General features: G+C 49.4%; 1 protein-coding gene across 1 annotated transcript; it reads right to left on the bottom strand.

Annotated features, from left to right (window-relative positions):
• Positions 1 to 38: 38 nt before the first annotated feature.
• On the bottom strand, positions 39 to 17646 carry Urm1 (ubiquitin related modifier 1). Its single transcript, NM_026615.4, has 5 exons — positions 17600 to 17646; positions 12273 to 12343; positions 3552 to 3633; positions 2266 to 2314; positions 39 to 1932 (listed from the first exon to the last, which is right to left on the bottom strand). Exons 1-5 carry the CDS (start codon positions 17632 to 17634, stop codon positions 1864 to 1866), a joined length of 306 nt encoding a protein of 101 aa, NP_080891.1. The 5' UTR covers positions 17635 to 17646; the 3' UTR covers positions 39 to 1863.
• Between the last annotated feature and the right edge of the window lie 512 nt (positions 17647 to 18158).

The following is an 18158-nucleotide window of genomic DNA, read 5'->3' as shown; positions in this document are numbered from 1 at the left end:
CTTTTCATTAAAAACAACAACAACAACAAAAATGCTTCGGAGGTAGTGGGACTTGTTTATTTCCTCAAAAACAAGGGCCACGAGGTGCATGGGAGGGGGCTGTTGGAGCTTAGTGAGTCACCTGTCTCTGACCCCTTTCTGTTAGAGGACCAGAGTGAATGGGCAGTGGCACCACATGGGGAAAGCTGGTTTCCTCAGCCCATCCTCCTAAATGCTCAGCATTAACTGGGGTGCCATAAAAGCAAGAGGTCCCTACCCACACCCTCCCACCCATCAGCTAGAAGGCATCCTAGTGCTTATGTCTGGTAGCTGAAGCCTTGGAACCAGGACAGGCTGACCCTCTAAAAATGTCACAGTGAGAAAACTATGATGAGGCTTGACCTCAGCACACCCTCAGCTGCACTTGGACCCAACACTGGCTGCTACTATGCACACAAGCCCAAGGGTCTGTTGTGGGGCAGTGGCTGGGAACAGCTCACCAAGCAGACGTCAGAGAATGCTCTCCTTGAGAGTCTGCTCTTCTCCACCCCCATCACTGGCCCACAGTATCAAACACTCTCATCTATGCAAGGTAAAGGAGTCCACCTCATTGCCATGTAGTGAAAAGCAACATTTTGGGTCAGATAAAGCTTTTTCTGCAGGTTGTGGAAGTAATGAGACTCAGCAGGCTTACTTAGGCCACCCCTTCTGGGACTGGTGACTGCAGTTGGCAGAACAAAGCCTAGCTTGGACTGGTTGGTGAGAAATCCTGGCTTAGAATGTGGGCTGGTCATCACGGGCTTACACTCCCTTCCCATCCACACCGTCCTACTCATCCACCCTCTCTTTGGAACAGTTCATGTTTTTACCTTTCAGGTGAAGGCCATCTCTGAACCCTTGGCTCAGAACAGGGCATTTGTATTAGAACCCACAGACCCAGAGAGTACAGGGCCCACCAGTTTTAAGGGTGAAGCAAGGCTAGTAAACAACCTAGTCACTTAGTCTTTTTATTTGCCCGAGGCCAGCTGCTGCAGGCATGAAGTCTCCAGAAGATAGAGGAAAGGGACACACACAGCCTTCTGCCCACTAGGTGCTGCACACCCAAATCCCACTTGTTTCAGGAAGCCTGGAGTTACACATGCTGAGGCCCCGCCCCCTCTGCCTACGGTTAGGCTGCTCCCTTCCATTCTCTACCCGCAACAGAATGAGTTGTAGGCAGCCTGGAGAGTATCTCAGGAGCCCATCTGGTGGCCTATGTGGGGGGGAGGCCAGCCAGGGTCAAAGGATGGAGAAGGGGGTGGGGGGGAGAGCAGCTGCTGGGTGGAGGAGGGAGGGGAGCACTGAATAGGGGACCCCAGCTGGGGTTCCATAATGACATCAGTGGGGGACAAGCAGAGCTCTCTGTGTCCAGATGGGGAAACTGAGGCGGAGGCCCTTCTAATCTTTGGCAAGGGAGGAGTTTCTCATCAGTTACTCCAGCCCATCTATCTTCCCCATGAAGATGTCTCAGGAACTGGAGTGCCTTCCAGGCAACCACTCAGTGCTTAGATACACCAAGACACATGAGTGGCAAGCAGCTGGGTCACCTGGGCACAGAGCCCCCTCTACTCCTGACACAGCACAGGAACACCCTCCCCCACCTCAGCTGCTGGGAGGAGTGCTGGACTCAGGCGGCTGCTCTCTCTCTTCGCTCTCCCTGCTCACGTGCCTTGCCCAGAAAGGCTCATTTTTAGCACCTGGCCTCTTTTCCCTGCCTAGAGGAAGCTCAGGGGTACAGCAGGGAAGGAGGCAGCCAAGGGGGACTGAGGACCTGGAAGCAGATCGAGGAGTGCTGTGGTTGTCCTGTGTTCCCCTGCAAAGGTGCTTGGGCCCACTGGGGAGGCCTCAGCCGCCGTGCAGTGTGGAGATGAAGAGGATGCTGTCTTGGTCCTGCAGCTGGTAGTCCAGCTCCCCCTGGGTCAGGAAAAAGGGGCAGGGGCCATCAGAACATGGTCCAGGTCATTGCCAGGTATTAGGACACAGAGGAGAAAGGTGGGTATTCTAGGAAAAAAAGAAAACCCTCGCCAGAAAAATGGAGAGTCTACACATCAACTTTCGAATCTCCAGGAGGGGTGAGCTCCCACCTTCCCTCCCTCCTCATTTGAGACAGAATACAGGAACGGTTTGTCTGGGGGTGGGAGGAGGCATAAATGAGACAGAGATTACCCAGCCCTGACAGAAGCCCAGGGTTTCCCACTGGAGCAGGGAAGGCAAAGGCTGGGGTGGTGTGTCACTAGAGGTACTGACCAGCAGTTCCCAGTCGGCATCATTAATCAGCACCAGGATTCCTGGCCGCCTGTGGGAAAGAGGGTAGTGAGGAGCAGGAAGGAGATGGTAGGACTCTCTCTCTGTGAGGTACAGGAATGCGGGGAGCCTTCCCTCCCACTTCCCATCAAGTGGAAGCCACAGACTACATGGTCAGGAAACCAGGTCAGACAATCATGGTCTGGAGGGCAAAAGTCAGTATTACCTACTGCCCAGACTTCAGGGAAGGCATTGTAGCTCTCCAAGCATCAGCTTCCTTCATGTGAAGACAGAGCCAATGACAAGGTCTGCTGAGGGTACAACAAAGTGGTGCCCAGGGCTTGCTTGCCATTCCCGAGTGCTGGGACTAGAGGTGTGAGCCACCACTGCCCGGCGGGAACCTACTTTTATTCAGTGTCTAACCTGACTTTCCTAGGCTCTGGAAAGAAAGGGTTCTACGGCCCCTGGATGCCTCTCCTGGACAGGCCCAAGCACCTGATGCTTGGATCAGTCCTGGTTCCTAAGGGCAGTGGTTCAGGGGGTGCTGATGTCCTTGCAGGTGGCTTCCAGGACTGCTGTGCCAGAAACTGGAGACTGGAGCTCAGTCCTGGGCCACAGGGGACCCATTCTTGAAGGCAGATAAGAGTCTCACAGTCTTGCGGCCCTCCTTTGGACAGAAGACCATACTTGTTTACAAGTGAGAAGGCGTATGGGACAGCTGTCCTAGACTAGGATGAGGGAGTTCTTGGGCAGTATGGCTTTCTTAGTATTTTTCTATACAGAGGATAAGTGAGGCCTAGAGAAGCAAGGTAACTCACCTAAATTCCTGCATACATCAAGTCTGTGGTAACAAGAAGCATAATCCACATTTTTGGGAAATTTTACCAAGTTCCTTTCATATGGGTTTTTTTTTTGTTTGTTTGTTTTGGTTTTGGTTTTTGTTTTTCAAGACCACACACACACTTTTTTATGTAGTCCTGGCTGTCCTGAAACTCGCTCTGTAGACCGTGCATGCTTACCTCAAACTCAGAGATCTGCCTGCCTCTGCCTCCCAAGTGCTGGGATTAAAGGTGTATGTTTCATATGGGTGTTTAAGAGCCTCAAATAGCCTACTACGGTAGTAAGACAATAGAAACAGACCTGAGCACAGCTCTCTTTTCAGAGGAGTTCAAGAATCAATCTATGGGGCCAGAGAACTCAGGGGGATGAGACAATCAGAACCCCAGGACGTGGACTCAGACAGCCTTCCCTCCCTCTGCCCTGCTCAGGGATGGGGGATGGGAACTCACACACTGTCTCCCTGGATGAACAGCTCTGGTCGCTCTTTTAGCAAATTCTTCTTGATCCAGACAAGGAGGTTCCGTATATCCCCTAGAGAGGGAGGCACAGAACAAACTGTCAAACCCAACTCATTCCTAGGCCCCAAAACTGTGCCCAGTGCAAAAGAAACATGGACCCAGAAACCTAATTAGGAGAGGCTGATGATCTGTCAAAGACCTCAGTTCCCAGCACCCAAACTGGATGGCCCAAGACCACATATGCTTCCAATCTAGGGATCCGATATCCTCTTCTAAACTCGGCATGCACACACACTCACATACATATACCCACATGTATGTACACATAATTAAAAAGGATAAGAAAAAAGAACTCAGGGACAGAGCTAGGATGATGCTACCCCAACAAGACTGCGTAGAGGGCATCAAAGCCTGCCACCTTTCTCTCTCTCTTGCCGTCCAGCTGAGGAGGCCCCAGCTTTGCTCATGAGCAGGGTCTGCATATCTTTCCCTTTGTAAGGGGAGAAAAACAATCGCTGAGCCGATAACATCAGTTAATTTCCTCCAGCAGAGGAAGAGAAGGCTCCTCACCAGCCAGACACTGACAAATCACGTTTGCAGAGCCCTGGGGGGTGGCCACCTTGATGAGGCAAAAGGCTCTGGGCTGATCTGCTGCCTCTCCTGATCTGCTGCCTCTCCCCAAAGCTGCCTCCTGTGGGATGGCCGCAGTCTCTGCAGCAGTGGAGGCAGAGGTCTCCCGGGTTACCAGGATTACCTGTCCTTTCCTAGGAGCACAAGGACCAGCCTATAACAAACTGGGATTGGCCTGCATCTATACCCCACCCCCGCCCCAGCACCCCCAGCACCTTCTTTACTTAGGTTTGTTCCTGGGGGCTCTTGGAGGTCCTGTTCTCAGGGGTGACTTGACAGAAAAGATCCCAGAGAAACAAGTGGCACTTGGGGGGGGGGGGGCTGTCCTCAGTTTGCTGCCTGTGACAAAGCTCTGAGGCTAAGCTGAAGCAAGGTGAGTGTGGCCTAAGAAGTCCTACCTAGAGCCCAAATAAAGGGCTCCTGTAACAAAGGACGGCTAGTACACAGGGAAGTTTCTCTGCTCCCAGTGTGAGCTTCACACTGCAGTGCATATGTAGGTCTAGTCTTGGGTAGAGCCAGGAGGTGGGAAGGTGCAGTTTTTGCTGGACACAAACATCCCACGGGACAAAAGACAGTGTTCATGGACTAAAACTGTCAGCTCACAATTTAAAATCCCCTTTAAACAGATCAAATGTGTGGTCTCCTAGGCAAGGAAGAAGGGTGCTGCCTCCCTCAAGCTGCCCTTGGACTCCTGGGCTCTTTCCCAAGGCCCAGGTTGCAGAGGCTTCCCCTTGGCCTCCATCTTGGCACTGTCTGGTGAGCCGCCAGCCCATACATCTTATGGCTGTTCGATAGAACCACTGGAGTCTGACACATCCATCAGCTAGCCTCAGCCAGCCTCAGCAGCCAGAGCTGTGCTTGCGTGTTTGGACACAGGAAGAAGGACCAGGAAGAGGTTTGCCCAATGACCACAGGCTATATCTGACAGTCCAGGACTCTTTTGGGGACAAGCCCTGGCTTCCTCCAAAGAGGGTGCTTCTGATCCACTCTAGATAGTTCGGGAATAGGGGAAGGCTAGTGGTCATGTCCGGGTCATCCACTTGATGACACTGTCATGGACTCCCAGAGGGGTGGGCTGGGAGATGAGTCTGCTGCCCAGTGCTGGCTCATTTATCATGATGCTCCTATTTGCTGAGGTCACTCCCTCCCTCTTTTGCCTGCCCCCCTCCAAGCCCGCCCACATTTCTGATAGCTTGTTACCATGGTGAGGCTGCTGTATCACAGCAGCCTGTATTGTCCCTGTGCCTGGATTTGGGGGTGGGGAGAGGTGGAACTCATGGCTCCCTTCTCAGGCTGCAAGGACCACTCAGACTGGCCTAAAAAACGCCCCCCCCCCTCCATCTTGCTTGGCTTGCTGAGGCCCAGACAATATGCAAATAGGCTCCAAGCCAGATGGTCGGCTTCCAAAGGCGCCCAAGGGAGGAGGAAGGGTTAAGCTGTCAGAGACTGGTGGCTTGGGGTGGTTTTGGAATGGATAGGGTAGAGAGCCTTACCTTCACCTTCCACCTGCCTGCCTGCCTGCCTTCTCACTCCTGAGCATGGTCTCCCTCCTGGGGCTGCCATTTACAAGACAAGCATTTATTGAGCAACTATCCTAGGCCAGGCACTAGGGCCAGCAAGATGGATGCAGAGCTGTCCTCATCAAAGAGGCAGCAGACATGACTTAATTAGCGGTGCTGGGAGCTACCTCCTTTGGGACCAGAAAAGGCCTTTCCAAGAGCACTAACAGTGAAGCTTAGGCCTGAAGAATGAATGGGCTTGGGTGGTGATAGCTTTCTGGACAGAAGAAGGGACATATGTAAAGAGCCAAGGTACTGTGCAACTGGCAGGTTCAAGGCAGCAGGATGGAGGAGGCAGGAAGAGCAGCATTAGAGACCCTGGGAAGAAGGCCCTCTCTGGATGAGGCTGCCCCCTCCTCCTGAACCCTAGAAGTTCTGGTGAGCTGTGTACTCCCTGGTACCATGTCTCCATGTTTCTCTGTCCCAGGCTCAAGGATGCTGCCATCACAACTCTACCCCACGGTGCCTGTGGAATGCCAGTGGGAGGGGAGAAGTGAAGAGCATAGAAGTTGGAATTGGACAGTCTTAACTGTCTACCTCAGACCAGAGTCTCATGTAGCCAAGCAGGCCTTGAATTCTCAATCCTGGGGCTTCCACCTCCTAAGTCCTGGAATTACAGGTGTGTGTCACCATGCCTGCCACTTTAGTTTGAAGTTGGACTCTGTTCATTCCTACTTATACAGCCTCAGGAAAAGAATTCAAGAGCCTCACTTTTCCTCTTTAAAAAAAAAAAAAGAAAAGAAAAGAAAAAAATGTCAGACTGTACTGTTGCTTGGCTGAAGGGACGGCTCAGCGGTTACAAGAGCTCGCTGCTCTTTCAGAAGACCATGCTGGGTGCTCACAACCACCTTCCGTGCACTTCAAGGATCTCACACTCATTCTAGTCTCCTCAGGCAGGCACACTCTCTCCCTCTCATGAATAGAAATATACAAAAATAAAACTGTAAAAAAAATTGAAAAAAAAAATGTGGATCTGGAAAGATGGTCCAATGGTTAAGAGCACTAGCTGCTCTTTCGAAGACCCATATCTGACTGTCAGCACTCACATGGCAGTTCACAATCACTTGCAGCCCCAGTCCCTGGGGACCTGATGCCCTGTTCTGTTCTCTGTGGGTACTGGGCATGCACATGATACACAAATATGTAAGTAGGCAAAACACCCACACACATAAAACTAAAAAGAATTTTTTGAGAAAAGAATGTGTTATAAGGATCAAATAAGATAATCTATAATAGCCGTCGTGGTGGCACACGCCTTTAATCCCAACACTTGGGAGGCAGAGGCAGGCGGATCTCTGAGTTCCAGGCCAGCCTGGTCTACAGAGTGAGTTCCAGGACAGCCAAGGCTACACAGAAAAACCCTGTCTCGGAAAAAACAAAAAGAAAAAAAAAAAAGATAATCTATAACATGATTTTGGAGCTGTGCCTAGACTATCAATTATTCCTGAATCCAGGGAAAGAAACTGTCTCCTCTGGACTCTAGTATGTTGGTTGTATGTTACATGCTCTGCCCATTGCCTTAGAGAGAGGAGTACTACTGCTCAGAGAGTCCTGGGCTTTCCACAGGATATGCTATCTATGTGTTCACTGGAAGCAAGATGTCAGCAACCGAAACAAGAGGGTACAGCCATGCAGTAGTGTGCACTCCTTTCATATCAGCACTCAGGAGGCAGACGCAGGCAGATCTTTGTGAGCTCAAGGCCAGCCTGGTCCATAGAGTGACTTGCAGGACCATCAGGGCTACACAGAAAAACCTTGTCTCAAAAACAAAAACAAAGCAAAAACCACAAGCCAAACAAACAACAGAAAGAAAAAGGTGTGGGACCCCCACACTGGTCTTATTTCCCAGGTTGCCTAGGCTGTCCTGACAATCCTCCTGCCTCAGTCTCCCATGTAAGGTTGGGGCTACAGGCACATGGCGCCACTTCCACCATCTTCCTCCCATTTTAGGGTCCAGAACAGTAAGATGCCAGTGGCTGGTCAAGCTCCTGGGGCAGGCTGTGTGGGAAGACTCTCATTCCAAGGCTGTGCGTGCTACAGCACTCAGCACTGAGAAGGAAGGGGGTGCTCTAATGCAAGGTTCCCAGTGCAATCCATCTGGAGACAGTGGGGAGAGACGCTGCTGCTTCGTAACAGACCAGTTAAAGGCCAAATAGAGAAGGCTTGCACCTAGGGCTAGATAGTCTCCGGTAAAAAACAAAATCACTTCACTTCAACATATTGGTATCATTTATCCTGACAAATGTAGATAATAATCAACATTTAAGAGCGCTGCTGTGAGGATTAAGGCAAAATGCAAGGACATCAGCGTCAAACACACAGACAGCGCTTCACAGATGGCGCTCTAGGCTGTACACTCAAGTGACTTGACTCCTCATCCTCTGCACTGCCAGAGCCCTGACTTAAAGGTGGCCAAGGCGCCGGGCATGGTGGCGCACACCTTTAATCCCAGCACTCGGGAGGCAGAGGCAGGCGGATTTCTGAGTTCGAGGCCAGCCTGGTCTACAAAGTGAGTTCCAGGACAGCCAGGGCTATACAGAGAAACCTTGTCTCGGAAAAACAAAAACAAAAAAAAGGTGGCCAAGGCACAGGAACCACACTGTGCCCACCTAAGAGAGCAAGTACAAAACCTCTCACTAGGCCGGCCAGACTTGGTGGTGAAAGCCAGGCATCCCAGTACTCGGGAGGACGAAGCAGGAGGATCAGGCGGTCCCTGGCTACACAGCAAGTTTATGGGCCAGCCCAGGCTCCACCAGGCCCTACCTCCAAAGACTTAGTGGGGGTCACAAAAGAGAAGGAACATACTCAAAGTCTATTTTATACTTGTATGAAAATGGTCGTGGGTAACCTTGTATGATAAAATAAGAAGCAAGGAACCCCCTGCCAGAATCCCTTGCCCCCGTCACCTTACTTAGGAGCTACTGACAGCCCACACTGGCAGGGCTCAGAGCAGTGGCTCTCAATCTGTGGGTCATGGTAGCATAGCAGATATCCTGCATAGCAGACATCTATATTACAATTCATAACAGTAGCAAAATTACAGTTATCAAGTATGGCTGGGGCCACCACAACATGAGGAACTGTATTAAAGTGTCACAACGTTAGGAAGAAACCACTTTCTTAGAGTGTCAATACCAGTCCCTCAGAGCTGGAGAGTCATCCCTGACAGCAAATCCTGGCTGCAGCAGAACCTTATCCAGCCTCGGTGAACACACAGGCACAGGGCTTGCTCCTTTAAACTAGTCTCTCCCAAGTAGAAGTCAGTCCTCTGCCACTCCTGTCCGCTGGGCCTGCTGGAGCACAGGACCCATACCAACAAAAGTGTTTTCTCACCTCCACCAGGCCCCTAAGTCCCGACCATAAGTTAAAGTGTTCCTTCCCTACCAAGTATAAGGCTCAGCTCCAAGGCAGGACTCTTCTAGGATTCCCACCCCAGGCCTGAGCTAAAGGGGAAGAAAGAGCTGGCATGGGAGGAATGAAAGAAGAGGGGTGGAGGGAACCTCAGAGGCTCCATTTACAAGTGAATGGGGGTAAGAATGGAGCAGTTTGTGGGCTAAACTGGCCTCAGAAGGAGGTTTACAGATGTGTGCGGGACGCTCCTCATTGTTTAATTAAGCAGAAAGTGGATCTTTTCAAAAGCAATTTTGCACAGGGACTGGGAAGGGAGGGGAAGAGGAGGGAGGTAGGAAAGGGATCAGCAAACAGGCCTGGAGAGCAGAGAAAGGAACAGCTGGCCCCAGAGAGGCTGTGAAATGCATGCTAAGCAGTTTAAAATGCCCAGGAACTGCTGCTCAGCTCCTGCCCTCCCTTGCTAGCCAGCCACCCTGTAACAGGACTGGACTATGGAGTGGACTATGTCTGTGATGGGGCAGAAGAGGAAAGGGTCACCCTGGGCTACACAGAGCACTCTCCTGGGTCAATCAGTCAATGAGTCACCTAATCAACCAGCAGAAATGGCAGGTACCTCCCAGATCAGCAATGATCAGGAGCCAGAGCAAAGGCGGCATCAAAGACACTCCAGCATCGTGCAGAGGAATGTGACAACTATACCACTTGCTGAGTATTCAGTGAGTGACAAGGGGAAAGAACTGTGAAAAGTGGGTATTTTTGTGTCAAGCGAACCTAGGGGGGAATAAACCGTAACTCGTGTTATTTTATTTTGGATACAGTCTCTTATGTGTCCCACGACTGGTTTCAAGATCACTCGAACTTCCAACTTCTGGCTGCCCTGCTTCCCACTCCTCCCCACACCCAGTTGTAGCCCAGATTTACTCAGTACTCAGTTGGAACAAAGGGCTTTGTGCATGCTAGGCAAACCTCAACTAAGTTACACCTGCAGCCCAAACTGGTATTTTAATAGATGCCTTTTTAAGCTAGACACACATGCCTTTAACCCCAGCACGTGGTGGCAGAGGCAGGTAAATCTCTGAGTTTAGTGACTTCCAAGACAGCCAGGACTACCCAGAGAAACCTACTACTAATACAACCTCCTTATTGCTTTGTTTTTGAGACAGGGTCTCACTATGTAGCCCTGGCTGTCCTGGAACTCACTGTGTAGACCAGGCTGGCCTCGAGCTCAAATCCAGCTGCCTCTGCTTCCCGAGGGCTGGGATGAAGATGAGTACCACCATGCATGGCCTGGGGTTTTAATAAACTTCTAACCAGGCTTTGGGATAGAATCTTTGAGAAGCTTCATTTGAGAATTCCTTGTTTCTTCTCAAGGCCACTAAGGCTATGTGACTGTCAAACTACAGTTACCTTTATTTATTATCTGTGGATCGTTCCCTAACAGGGACATACAATCCAGCTACCCTGACATTTAACGTTGGCTGCTTTCTGTCCCAGCTCAACACAGTCAAGTGTTCTTCAGGTCATAGTGAGAGCAGACAGACCCATGAAAATTAACTACCAACAGCCACCAATTTGAAAACAAGGACCGGGCTGGTGAGATGGCTCAGTGGGTAAGAGCACCCGACTGCTCTTCCGAAGGTCCAGAGTTCAAATCCCAGCAACCACATGGTGGCTCACAACCACCCGTAATGAGATCTGATGCCCTCTTCTGGTGCGTCTGAAGACAGCTACAGTGTACTTACATTAAATAAATAAATAAATAAATTAATTAATTAAAAAAAAAAAAAAAAAAAGAAAAGAAAACAAGGACCAACAACTTAAGGAAGACAGGGACAGGCTCTTCTGGTCCCTGCTGTTTGTGGACGTGCACTGCCAGGGATGAGGTGTGCAGCATGCAGCTACTCAAGGTCACCAAGGATTCTAAATAAGCAAACTGAAACCTCCTCTCTACCTAGGCACTCCCCACCCCCACTCCACAGCCCTTCCTCCGGGCTGCGTATTTCTGGTGGTGGCAGGGGCTGATGGAGGGCTCCGTGCACAATTAATCTACCACCAAGCCACATCCCCAGCTCCAAAGCTTATTTTTTTTTATTTTTTATTTTGGTTTTTCGAGACAGGGTTTCTCTGTGTAGGCCTGACTGACCTAGAACTCACTCTGCAGACCAGGCTGGCCTCAGAAATCCACCTGCCTCTGCCTCCCGAGTGCTGGGATTAAAGGCGTGCGCCACCATGCCCAGACAAAGCTTATTTTTAATTTATACCTCTGTGCTGAGTCCTTTTTTTTTTTTTTTTTTTTGAGACTTTGAGACAGGATTTTTCTCTGGCTGTCCTGAAGCCTGCTGAAGCCTGCTGGGTAGACAAAACTATCCTCGAACTCACAGAAATCCTCCTGCCTCTGCTACTGACTGCTGAAATGAAAAGTGTGTGTTACCATGCCCATTTTTTTTAAAAGATTCATTTATTTTATAAATACCAGTGGGTTGTTTGTTTGTTTGTTTTGCTTTGTTTTTTTGAAGACAAGGTTTCAAGCTGGGAAGTGGTGGCACACACCTTTCATTTTAGCAGCTGGGAGGCAAAGGCAGGTAGTTCCGTGAGTTCAAGACTAGCCTGGTCTACAGAGCGAGTTCCAGGACAGCTAGGGCTACACAGAGAAACCCTGTCTCAACCCCCGCAAAAAGGACAAGGTCTCACTGTATACCCTGGCAGCCTGGAACTCGCTAATGTAGATCAGGTTAGCTTCAGACTAAGAGAGCCGCCTGCTTTCCCGCCTTTGCTCCCCAGTGCTGAGATGTGAGGTATCACCACATTAGCTGGTGAGAGGGCTTGACCTGCATCTGTCAGGACACCTCCTGTATGCCCAATGCCCCAGGGATCAAAGAGGGCCTTGAATCCTAAGACTAGAGTTATAGATGTGTGGGTGCTGGGAATACATTTGAGTTGATCAAGAGCAGCCAGTGCTCCTAACAGATAAGCCATTAGTCCAGCCATTCTCCATGTGAAGACCAGTCTCCCACCCTTCCTGCAGATGTGGCCAGCCCCAGCAGGAAAGGTAGCATACTTTACAGTCTCGTTTTGCCTTGCTACCAGCCACAGCAACCCAAACTATCTCCACTTACATAGACCCACTCACGCCCAATGGCCCCAGAGAGCAGCCAGGAAAGCCAATACTCACAGGGTTCCTCCTGCCCAGGCAAGGCGACTTGATGCTTTTTTACCCCATCAAACAGGAGCTCTGCACCACCTCTAAAAAGGAAGGCCAAAGAAAGACAGCTAAGTTACTGCTAATAGGACTGAGAGGAGTCTTGTAATTGGGTACAGGGATGGTGGTAAAAGCTGAGGAGATGGGGCTGGTGAGATGGCTCAGTGGTTAAGAGCACTGACTACTCTTCCGAAGGTCCTGAGTTCAAATCCCAGCAACCACATGGTGGCTCACAACCATCCGTAACAAGATCTGACGCCCTCTTCTGGTGTGTCTGAAGACAGCTACAGTGTACTTACATAAAATAAAATAAAATAAAATAAAATAAAATAAAATAAAATAAAATAAATGTTAAAAAAAAAAAAGTTGAGGAGATGCAAAAACCAAGGTTTAGGAAGAGCTGCGTAACCAGTGACTGCCTCTCAAGATGCCTTCTTACTGTGGTAAAGCAGACGGGGAGAAGCCATTTTCACTATTAGTGGACCTCAAGACCGCAGGCTTCTTTACTCCTCGGCTTTCTCGGGAGACAGTTTAGGACACAGCAGTAGAATAAAGGCTTGGGAACTGCCAGCCCAAGAAGTAAACTAGGCCAGTTAGACCCTGGCCATGTACCCACCTTTAAAAGCCTGATCTTATTGCAAATGTTGCTGAGGCACCTTCTGGGATGCTCTGGAGACCCTGTGCATTTCTGGCTAGAAATAACCCTGTTCCCACTCACTGTCACAGCATGACTGAGCACATGGCAATTAGGGGCAGAGAGCCACTGAGGCTCGCACTAAGAGCAACTATTCATAGCACCTTGTCAGTTATAGGGTGTTCCTCATCTCATCCCCTCCTCTAGCCATCCCAGGGAAAAAGGGAGGAGATAGTCATTGTTAATTCCATTTGACAGAGTGGAGAACCCACCTAAAGTCCAGTTCTCTGGGCTGGGAAGGGTGATAAGCTGGGTTAAGTAATCCCAGAGGTTTTCTGAAAGCCCCTAAGGACACAATTCCTTTCATTTCTATGTCCCAGCACCTAGCCAAGGGCCAGTCAAGACAGCAGAGATGCTCAAAGCCAAGGTTAGAAGCCAGGACTTCAGTGTAGGCAGTAGGGCCTTCAGCGCCCCATACTACTTCTTGTGGGTTTGCCAATTCCCATCTCAGACTTCACGTGGGGTTGAACTGAGAAGGCCTTAACAGACTTTTGATGGATATGATGCTTCCCATCCCATCACCCTTTTCCAGTCTCAGGCAACAGAGATGTCCTGAGGCAGCCCACTAGGAGGCAAAAGCAAGGCAAACATTGTCATGGGGGAGACATGGGGCGACTGTCATCTAAACAAGGTCACGCTTTGTTGATGCAGAAATGTGGAGGGGGAGCAGAGGCCCATCTGTGGCTGTGTGCAGGGCCATTTCAGCTGCAAGCCCACACAGAACCTCCATTGATCCCCTTCCAAGACCTTCCTTTTCTGCTGGGTAGGGGTTGGCACATGCAGCAGCTGGGCTGGGGGAGGGTGATAAGAAGGGGGTTCAGGACTTGAGGGCAAGAGAAGAGGGGTGGGAACAAGGGAAATAATCAAGAGTGGCCAAACCTGGTGGTGCCAGGCTCCGAAGCTTAGCGTGTTTTTCTCTTACAAACAGCAAGAGCAAAGCAGTGCCACTCTGAGTGACCTGTTACTGTGGGCTCTGAGTGACCTGTTACTGTGGGCTCTGAGTGACCTGTTACTGTGGGCGGCGAGGCCCTGAGGAGAGCCTAGTACTTCCTCAGCAGAGCTGGAGAGAGACAGAGAGACAGACAGACAGACAGAGACACACTTAACCTCAAGGCCGATTTAAGGAGGCAGACATGGGGCTGCTGGGGCCCCAGAGACCTAAGGCCAGAGTGTCTTATGTTTTATAGAATTTACCATTCAAACTTAATCAAGATGCTTCCATCTTCTCTCAATACCTCAAGTCCTGGTGTGATCTGCTAATACCAATGATAGATAGATATAGATCTTAGTTACTGTCTCTAGTTGCTTTAAAAAATATCCATCTATCTAAAAGCTGCTCATGGTGCCACATGCCTATAATTCTACCTCTTGGGGAATAGAAGCAGAAGACACAAGAATTCAAGGATCTTCAGCTACATTATAAGTTCATGGCTGGCTTGTGTTACATGAGACCCTGCTTCAATAACCAATGAACCAACCAACCAATCACCACCACCAACAACAAATCTACCCATCCACGTTTATTCTCTGTTCACCTCATGGAACACAAATAGCCTCTACATGAAATAAGGCCTGCCATACAGCAGGAATTAAAAAAAAAAAAAAAAAGGCCACATCAATGAATATGACTACTTCTCCTAATTCTCTGATCTCAATCATGTGTCCAGCCTCCCTCCCTCCCCAAACTCACAGCATGGGAATCTCACATCTAAGTCATTACAATCTTGAAACGATGAACCCCAAACATGCCTGTACTATACTTCCAATTCTTATTCTCATAGTATGCTCTGGTAGAGCTGGGAAGTGTCGCACAGTAGAGTGTTTGCTGTGACTTCAGGAAGTCTGGATTCCATTACCAGCACTGCAGACTGGGCATGAAGTACATGCCTGTAATCCCAGCCCTGGAGAGAAGGAGAGATCCTCCGCTACCTACTCAATTTGAGATATTAGCCATCTTGGATACCATGTCTCAAAAAAACAAAAGAAGCCTGACTTTGTGGGGCATACCTTTAATCCCAGTGCTAGGAAGGCAGAGGCAGGTGGATCTCTGAGTTCCAAGACAGCCAGGGAAACCCTGTCTCGAAAATCAAACAAACAAAACAAAACCACTATTTTTGGGGGGAGGGGGTAGGGTTAGACGCAATAAAAGTCATCTTTAATCGTATTTTTTCTCTCAAAATCATTCAACCAGAAAATACTGATAGCTCTATTGTCAAAGCTTTCCAGAATCCAACCACCTCCCCACAAAACCACTTCTGATAGCAGCAGTTCAGGAGGCATGTCAAAAGGTGATAGAATTAGTCCTAACAAGGAAAAGATGAGAAGCCTTCTAAAGGACCTAACAGAGCTGGTGGCACCAAGAGGATCCCATCTACCCAGTGCTTAGAGACAATAGTTTCTAGACTTCTAGGACCAGTGAGGAGAGAATGATGGCATTACATATCTTTTGAAATCCTCTCAGCTTCATAGTAAAAGGTGAAGCCTCTCTGTCAAATGACACAATTAATCAAAGGTCGGAGGTAAAAACATGTCAGATGACTGGCAGGGTGGCACACACCTGTAATCTCAGTACTCAGGAAGCAGGAGGACCAAGAGTTCAAGGCCAGCTTCAGCTAACATAGAAAGCTCGAGGTGAGTCTGAGCTGTATCATGAGCTCCTGTCTCCAAACAACATCAAAATAGGAGGACAGAGGGATTTCTGGGTTTGGTAAGCACATTTATTTATTATTATTATTTATTATTATTATTATTTATTTATGGAAAGTTTTTCCTATGTACCCAGCCTAGCTTCAAAATTACAAAGATCCAACTGCTCCTGCATTCCAAATGCTGGGATAACAGACATGAGCCACCATGCCCCAAGAAGCTGCAATTCTGATGGGTCACATATCTGGGGAGGTGTGGAAGGAGATGCACAGGTGGGTAAAGAATGTTGTCCTGTCCGGCTGCTCTGAGAGGCAAAGAAGGTAGAGGCTAGAAAAAAAGTAACTGTATGGGTCTGTAAACTCTGAGGGCAAGGGTCTGGTTTACTTGATGACGTCCTTACTGTTGCCAGCACAGTATCTGGCAGAAAGATCACATCTCTGCTGAGTAAATACCACGTCTCAGTGAGAATGAAAGGCAAGTTGGCTACCAACAGACATTAACACTGAGAGCCTGTAACTTCTTCCTTCTCAGTTCTGCTGAAGCTGGTCAAGGCATCAGGAAGTCCCCTCATAGCCCAGTTTGGGAGGTGGGAGGATACCGTGTTAGCTGGGCTAAGGTTCGAAGAGGTAAAGCAGTCAGGAAGCCAGACCAACCTAATTGGATCCAAGCAGCAAGACAATATCATCAATTAAACTGCACTTAACATTCATGAGACTACTCCCTTCCAAGGGACAGAAATGCTGAACACTGCAGGGACTAGACAGAGTGCTATTTATCTTTGTATCCTTGGTGTCTGGCTCACTGCCTGGCACATGGTAGGCACTCAATAAATGACTGGTGAATGAACTGCCTAGTGAAGGGACAACATGAAAGGAATGGGGGGCATCCAAGGCGAAGAAAGGCATTTGGAAGGAATTTTACATCTCTCTCTACCCTTGAGTTTCCCTTCACTTCAACCTTGGCTTCTTCATCTACACACACACACACAAACACACACACACCCCTAGCTTTTCCATAAGATTCTAGAAACCAACCACCCATCTCTAGAAGCCTCAGTTCTTTGTTCTCAGCTTCCGAAGAAGTCTGTCTTCTGCAGGTTTTGAAACCATGACAAGCATTCTGTGTGTTGGAAGAACACAATGGTGATTTGAGACAATCTTCACTTTTCCCCGTGTTCCTTCAAGTAGTGATGTGTACCCGGATTCTGAACCTTTTCACAGTAAGGATAATATACTACCAATGTTAGTCACTCCCTCCGTGGCAGCTTATTTACCCCGGTAGCTCCTCTGGACTCTGCAGAAGACACTTACCAAACTACTTTGCAAAAGATTAAAATCTAATTAAAACTCCAAGGTATGCCGGGCGGTGGTGGCCCACGCCTTTAATCCCAGGACTTGGGAGGCAGAGACAGGCGGATTTCTGTGTTCGAGGTCAGCCTGATCTACAGAGTGAGTTCCAGGACAGCCAAACAGAGAGGACCCCTGTCTCGAAAACACACACACACACACACACACACACAAGGTTTGAGAAAGAGGAAGGTCCTGTCTTGGCCAAGACTTCCCCTAGGAAGGCACTAGGCGGGAAGACAGAACTGAGATTATTCAGCAGGGTTCGTCTCTACTCGTGCGCTCCCCTTAGAAGCTCAAAAACCAGACAAGGCGAGTCGGGCTCGGAATGGCACGGGTGAAACATGCCGGAAGACCGCCTGCTCACTGTCAATGCCTCCCAGTCCTACATGATACAGAGCAAGGCGAAGGATTCCAAACGCATCTCCCTACCCGTGTGTGCGCCTCAACTCTCGGACTCACGGCCTCGTCACCCACAGAGACCGCGTCAGTCAGAGGCCAGGGGATTATCCCGGCTCTCGGAGGGCGACACAGCCTCGGCAGGCCAAGAGAGGTCCGGAATTCCGAGCCTTATGGCTTCGCTCCATCCCCAAGGCGCCCCAGATCTCACTCACCCGAACTCCACCTTCACACATAAGGGCGCCGCCATGTTTAGGAAACCAAACTAGCAGGACACGCCCTTTAACTTCCGGAGCGCCCGTTTATTTCCGGTCGCCACCAGGAAGCGTAAACGGAAGAGGCGGTACGGGGTGGGGCGAAATCCGTTCGTTACTGCTCAGCTATTGGACGAAGGCACCCGCTCAGTGGGCTGCGGAATTGATTGTCTACATTATTTGCGGACCTGGCCAAAAAAAAAAAAAAAAAAACCGAGCAGGAAGGGACTTCCTGAAGAAAGACGTCTAAGGGGAAATTCATCAGCATCCGATGACATGATTGTGAGCCACGTACTGTTGATCTTTCATTGGCTACAAATCTGTTTTTAAGCCACGCATGGTGGCACACGCCGTTAATCCTAGCCCTCAGAAAGGCAGAGACGGTGGATTATGTGAGTGCCAGGCCAGCCTGATCTACGTAGGGAATTACAGGACACCCAGGGTTCAAAAACAAAACAAAACCAAAAACAACAAAGAACCCACAAACAAGAACCCTGTCAACCCAGCTAACATCGCTTAA

Source organism: Mus musculus, chromosome 2, assembly GCF_000001635.26.
Source record: "Mus musculus strain C57BL/6J chromosome 2, GRCm38.p6 C57BL/6J".
Classification (NCBI taxonomy): domain Eukaryota; kingdom Metazoa; phylum Chordata; class Mammalia; order Rodentia; family Muridae; genus Mus; species Mus musculus.
Note: the sequence above shows the minus strand (reverse complement) of the source record. Positions and strands in the feature narration are given on the sequence as shown.